Consider the following 7,308-nt stretch of genomic DNA (forward strand, 5'->3'; position numbering starts at 1 on the left):
GAGACAGAGTTTCACCATGTTGATCAGGATGGTCTCAATCTCCTGACCTCATGATCCTCCTGCCTCAGCTTCCCAAAACTCTGGGTATAGGAGTGAACTACTGCGCCTGGCCTAGTATATTCTTATTCTTCTTCCTAATCATATATTTGTGTCATTTCTTAAGATAGATGGAGAGATAGACACATAACAAAATTAAATTTACAGTGCAGGACCTGCCATATATACCTCTTCTGTATACTCCATACTCCCAGCACAATAGGCATTTGATAGACATTCAGTAAATATTTATAAAATATAGAACCTAAGAGTATGCTTGACACCTTATGATTTATAAATAATTTCTATTTTTCCAGTTGCCTTCATATGCTTGTGATTTCCGCCTCCCATCTTTGGCAGGTGTTATGATGCTACAACTTCTGGAAAAAGTAATTGAATTGGAAAATTGGACAGAGGGGAAAGGCCTCATTGTCCGTGGGGCAAAAAATAATTTCTGTTCAGGATCTGATCTGAATGCTGTGAAAGGACTAGCAAATCCAGAGGCAAGTGTTCTATGAATTATGCATTAGATTCTACTTGTTTATTATACATGTATGGCTGAGACATTTATATTTTCCTTATGGTTATTATGATGACTTTAATAACTTTCAAAGGATTATAGGGAGTTTTTTGGTTCATTTGTTTTGTTTTTGGTAGAATTACAGGAGGAACAGTATAAGAGAAACAAATGATTCTAATTTTTTACTAATAGGGTATCTGCAAAGGGCTCTTGTTAAAAGGTTTAAAATTATTCTTTCTAGTTTAGCAGGACACTCTCAGTTATGTTTGATATTTTGGAGGATGGGATTCTCTCTCTCTCTTGCTGTTAATGTTACTCCCTTCTTCTCCAATGCCTCACATTTGTCTCTTTATTTTTAAGGTGTATTGATTAAAAAAAAAGATTTTTAAATTTTAGAATAATTTTAAATTTATAGAAAAGCTGCAAATGCAATTCAGACTTCCTATATGCTGTGCATCCAGTTTCTCCTTTTGTTAACATCTTATATTCCTATGGTACATAGATTTGTTGCTACTAATGAACCAATGTAATAGTCTGTTCTCACACTGCTATAAACCTCTACCTGAGACTGGGTAATTTATGAAGAAAAGAGGTTTAATTGACTTATAGTTTTGCACGTTGTACAGAAACATGGTTGGGAGGCCTCAGGAAACTTACTATTATGGTGGAAGGCAAAGGGAAGTAAGCACATCTTGCCATGGCAAAGCCAGAGAGCTGGGGGAGGTGCCACACACTTTTAAACAACAAGGTCTCATGAGTACTCATTCACTGTCGCAAGAACAGCAATGGGGAAATCCACTCCCATGATCCAGTCACTTCCCACCAGGCCCCTCCTTCAACACTGGGAATTACAATTTGACATGAGATTTGGTTGAGGGACACAGAGCCAAACCATATTAACCAACATTGATACTTTATTATTAATGAAACTACTGTATGATTTCACTTATATATGGAATCTAAAATAGACAAACTCTGCCTAGCATGGGTGGCTCACACCTATAATATGAATGCTTTGGTAAGCTGAGATGACAGGATTGCTTGAGGCCAGGAGTCCAAGACTAGCCTGGGCAACATAACCAGTCCTTGTCTCTACAAAAAAATATACAGAATTAGCCGGATGTGGTGGCATATGCCTGTAGTCCCAGCTACTTGGAAGGCTGCGGTGTGAAGATTGCTTGAGTCCAGGAGTTTAAGGCTTCATTGAACTATGGTGGTGTCACTGTACTCCAGCCTGGGTAACAGAGTGAGATCGTTTCTCAAAAAAAAAAACAACAAATAGTGAAACTCACAGAAACCAAGACTGGAATGGTGATTGCCAGGTGTTTGGTGGTGGGGATGGGCAGGGATCAGTCTTACGTGTTTATGTTACACATACACACAAAATTAATAATAATCATAGTAATAAAGGGGTGGGAGGAAACTTTGGGAGGTTGTGAATATGTCTAGGGCCTTGGTGGTAATAGTTTAATAACTGTACACTTAGCCACACACTCCTCAAGTTGTATACATTAAATATGTACAGCTTTTTACATGTTAATCATAATTCAACAAAGTGGTTAAAAAAAACAAAACTCCACACTTTATTCATGTATTAGTAGTTTTTCTACTGTTGCCCCTTCTCTGCTGCAGGATCCCATCTGGGATACTACAGTACATTTAGCTGTAACGTTTCAGATTCCTCTTGTCTGTGACAGTTTCTCAGACTTACCTTGTTTTTCATGACGTTGGCAGTTTTGAAGAGTACTGGTCAGATATTCTGTAGAATATCCTTCAAATGGAATTTGTCTGGTGTTTTTCTCATATTACATTGGGGTTATGGGATTCTGAGAGAAAGACCAGAGGTAAACTTCTGTTTTCATCACATCATATCAAGGGAATATATGCTGTCAAGATGATTTATCACTAATGATGTTAACCTTGGTCACCTGGCCAAGATAGTGTTTGCCTGGTTGCTCTACTTTAAATTTACTTTCCAAACTCTACTCCTTGGAAGCAAGTCACTAAGTTTAGTCTACACTCAAAGGGGAAGGGAAAATAAGTTTTATCTCCTGGAGGGTGGACATATATGTCCATTATTCTTCTGTAAGGGGATTTGGGTCTACTCCCCATTTATTCGCATACTTATTTATTCAGTTATTTATTTATGTCAATATGCACTCATGGATATTTATTTTAGATGCATTATTTATTTTTAATAATTTTGTTTTTTGAGACAGAATCTCACTCTGTCTTCAGGCTGGAGTGCAGTGATGCAGATTTCTGCTCACTGCAATCTCTGCCTCCAGGTTCAAGTGATTCTTTTGTCTCAGCCTCCCATGTAGCTGGGATTACAGGCATAAGCTACCATGCCCAGCTAATTTTTGTGTTTTTAGTTGAGACAGGGTTTCACTGTGTTGGCCAGGATGGTCTCGATCTCTTAACCTCATGATCTGTCTGGCTTGGCCTCCTAAAGTGCTGAGATTACAGGCATAAGCCACCACTCCCAGCCCTGCATTATTTATTTTATTGCTCAAATTGTTCCAGCTTTGGCCACTGGGGGCCCAAAGACCCAAAGTCCTGTCTTCCTTTGACACTCCCCTATCATTTTGGTTTTTTGAGTACTGCCTTACTTTCTAGTATTATAAGATACTCCAGTTTAATCTTGTATTTTCCTTGCTGCAATTATATAATCAATGATTTCTTCAAGAAGTCCTGTTCATGGAAAGTGGTAGAGGATGGTGTTAGAAACTAAGATCTAGGTGTTAGTTGTTTCTGTTTTCCAAGTATGTTGATATAGCACATTCCTGGGTTATTTGAGCCTACCTTAACTGTAATAGGATAAAGAAAAATTCTTAATGCAGAGTGAGAAGTCTTGGGTTTAGACATAGGTCTGCCACTCACTAAATGAGAAAGTTACTCAAATTCCTCTTAGCTTTAGCTCCTCGGGATATAAAATCTATCTCACAGGCATTTTTGAGGATTGAGTTAGCTAATGTACCCTAAAGTGCTTTGTAAACTAGAGGAAGCTACTGTAACATTTTAAATAGGTAACATAAATTAGTAATATTAATATTATAGATCAACTTCAATATCACTTTTTCTTTAGCAGTCATGTGAAGTCAATACTTTTGTTGTTGTTATTTGTTTTGCTTTTTAAAGATTAGGGTACAGTAGCGTGAAGGGCTGAAAAAAATGAAGGACAGGAAGATTAATGATGAACAAAGGTCATCATTAAAATCAGCAAGAATTTGAATTCCTTTAAGTGGAAGCTCTTTAGTACCTCATGATAAGTTTTACATGAAGTATGTATATAAAGCACCTAGTTGTGGCACATAGTAAAGTTTAAAAAATAGTAACAACTTAAAAAATATGCTTTTGAATTACTCTGATAGAATAGAAATCTTATCATCTTCCTTTATCAATACTCCAAGGAACCTGTTTTTCTTGAATTCAGTGCCCCTACCCCCTCTACCACATCTTCTAGGAAAAAAATAAAAAGAAGAAAAGAAAGGAAGGAAATGAAATTAGAAAGGGAAAAAAGTAATATGTGTTTTCATTTAATTAGATGTGGGCTGTATGTAGGGAATGAAGTTTTCATGTTAGTCCACAAGTCTCATACCACACTGTATGTAGTATATGATTTCTATTTGTGTATCTGAGGAAGAATCTTTTGGTTTACCAGAGCACTGGCTTTCATAGACTTGGATTTGAAAGCTGGTTTCAATACTTTTTGGCTAAGTGATCGGCAAGTCACTTAATCTTTCTAAATCTTATTTTCCTAATCTATACATGAGGATTATAGTGTATATTTCACTGAGTTATTGTGAAGATTCAAGATAATATATATAAAGTGCCTACTAGAACCTTGTCTGGAAAAGGTAGCTATTATCCTTCCTTCCTTCCCTCCTTCCTTCCTTCCTTCCTTCCTTCCTTCCTTCCTTCCTTCCTTCCTTCCCTCCCTCCCTCCCTCCCTCCTTCCTCCTTTCTTTCTTTTCTTTTCTTTTCTTTTTTTCTTTTCTTTCTTTCCTTCTTTTTTTTTTTTTAGACATAATCTCGCTCTGTCACCCAGGCTGGAGTGCAGTGGCGTGATAAAGGATCACTGCAACCTCCGCCCTCTCGGGTTCAAGTGATTCTCCTGCCTCAGCCTCCCAAGTAGCTGGGACTACAGGTATGTGCCACCATATCTGGCTAATTTTTGTATTTTTAGTAGAGACAGGGTTTTGCCATGTTGGCCAGGCTAGTCTTGAACCCCTGACCTCAGGTGATGCACTTACCTTGGCCTCCCAAAGTGCTGGGATTACAGGCATGAGCCACCGTACCTGGCCAATTATTTTAAAGACTCGAGATTAATAAACATTATCATTAATGGGATGGTACATGATTTGTAGTAACCTTACTAGACTTACATTTGTGATGCATCTGAATGGTTATAGTGTTGTACTGGCCCGAGCATAGAAAATCACACGAAGACAAAACTATGCCAAATTGCATGGTCTTTATTGCCGGCAGCCACAGAGGACTCGCATCTCTACAACCCATGGCCCCGAAAGGAGGGTGTCAAGACCTTTTACACCCATAAAACCACCTCGGGAGTGAGGGTGAGGGGCAGGGGTGGGGGTGAGGAGCTTCAGATGTTCTGAGGGCTAGTGGATTCTGTAAATCACCTCCTGGGCAGAGAAGAGGGTCAGGGGCTCTAGACATTCCAGTGGATTCCTGGGCGAAGATGAGGGTGAGTGGCTCCGGACACTCCGAGGGCCAGAGGACTTTGGACATTCTGATTGTTACTTAAGTGGTTCACAAAAGTCAAGATTAGCATTTGTTTACACATTGTCTGGGTAGGGTGGAAATTACAGTCCTTAATTACTTATTACAAGTCACAGGGGCCAAGGTAGCAAGGGTTTGGACTGCTTGCCTGTCACATTTGGGTTACAGAGAGCAGTTTCGATAGAAAGCCTAGGTATGGTTGAGGTATGCAGTTTTATGGGGCTTTTACCATGTCACAATAGCACCAAGCTGGACATTTGAAAAGACGGATTTTTCCCCCTAAGATCTAATAATTAGCCATGTCATCTGCAAGTTATTTGATTATACAGGCTGAGTATCCCTTATCCAAAATGCTTGGAACTAGGAGTATTTCAGATTTTACATTTTTTCAGAGTTTGGAATATTTGCATATATACACTGAAATATCCTGGCAATGGAACCGAACTCTAAGCAAAAAATTCACTTATATTTCATATACACCTTAAACACATAGCCTGTAAGTAATTTTATACAGTATTTTCAGTAATTTTGTACATGGAACAAAGTCTGTGTATAAGTATCTTATACAGTATTTTCAGTAATTTTGTACATGAAACAAAGTCTGTGTATAAGTATCTTATACAGTATTTTCAGTAATTTTGTACATGAAACAAAGACATGAGGTCAGGTGTGGAATTTTCCACTTATGGTATCATGTCAGCACTCACAAAATTTTAGATTTTGGAGCATTTAGATTTCAGATTTTCATAGTGGGGATGCTCAACCTATATATACACATATTTTTCATGCCTCAAATGTGTTGGGACCCAGCCCAACCCTGTGTGTGGGTGCCCTGTGGCCCCGCGGTGATGGGGGAGTGAGAAAAGGAGAGCAAGACAAAGACACAAGAGTAGAAGTTCACAGCATGGGTCCAGGGGTCAAATGCATTATCTCTAGGGGTAAACTGCTTGGCCCTGAGCTCTGGGCTCCACGTGCTTTTATTAGGTGTATACACTTGTTAATTGGGGATGGGGGAGCAGGGAGGGATGAACAGGGGAGGACTTGAAACTATTGGGAGAGGCCTTGAAACTAATGTAGGCAAGATAGCCAAGGGGGAGAGGTGTGATCTGCAGTATTCAGTAGCAGACATGATTCTTATGCAAACCTAGAACACCAAGGAGCATTTGCATCAGAAGCTTAGCCCTTTAGGCACCAGCAGGTTTTTATCTACTGAGCATTGCAGACACAGAGCAATCAAGATTATTCCCTATTCTGAGAACCTAGGCAGAGCTTGTGGCATTCTGGTAACCTCTGCCCTGCAAGGCTTCTCCCTCTTGCAAGCTCCCATCTGTGAAGATCCTCCCGGATCTTGTGAGCAGAGGTCCCTTTCCTTCTCAAAGATATTGCTTAAGGCCTCTTTATAAGACTCTTATGCAAACTCTATGTTGAGAAGGCATTCCTGGGACCAAAGCAATATTTCCTGCTTTGCAGCCACTCCACAGTGTTCCACCGTTTTACAGCGCTCTCAGATGGTCTTTACCTTAGGCCTCCTGTTGCCGCTTGATTTCTATTTTACTGCACCAATATTTGATATAGCTTAGTTCGGGTATAAACTTCAGTGTACAATAAGCAAAGCAAGCTTATAATTATTTAACTAGAAATAACATAGGTCTGCCTCTGGCTATCTTGACCCACAGAATGGCTGTATCACTATACACCTTAGTTCATGAAAGACACGTTAAAGACAGAATGAGACAATAATAGCCTGTTGTGGGTTTGATAGAAGTTGGGTAGAATGAATGTTATTTTACTTTATTATTTTCTTCCAGTTAGAAGGTCATTTCTGTCTCTTTAGATCATGTGGCCAGGATTCTTTTTCTATATATTTAAAGATGGAAGTGGAAACATGCTAATTGTTTTATTTTATTTTATTTTATTTTTTTTTTTTGAGACGGAGTTTCGCTCTTGTTACCCAGGCTGGAGTGCAATGGCGCGATCTCGGCTCACCGCAACCTCCGCCTCCTGGG

At 39.2% G+C, this 7,308-nt stretch overlaps 1 protein-coding gene across 7 annotated transcripts in view; it reads left to right on the plus strand.

Moving 5' to 3' along the window:
• Positions 1–7,308, plus strand: part of ECHDC1 (ethylmalonyl-CoA decarboxylase 1) — a 53,230-nt gene that overhangs the window by 13,851 nt on the left and 32,071 nt on the right. For 6 of the 7 annotated variants that reach the window (XM_037740241.1, XM_017533322.2, XM_017533323.2 and 3 more), the window contains one exon: positions 397–539. In XM_037740241.1, the coding sequence (XP_037596169.1) occupies positions 397–539 (143 nt within the window). Of the gene's footprint in view, positions 1–353; positions 540–7,308 lie in introns of all 7 variants that reach the window. The other variant, XM_017533325.2, reaches the window with a different exon arrangement.

This window comes from Cebus imitator, unplaced genomic scaffold (genome assembly GCF_001604975.1).
Source record: "Cebus imitator isolate Cc_AM_T3 unplaced genomic scaffold, Cebus_imitator-1.0 Scaffold81, whole genome shotgun sequence".
NCBI lineage: Eukaryota > Metazoa > Chordata > Mammalia > Primates > Cebidae > Cebus > Cebus imitator.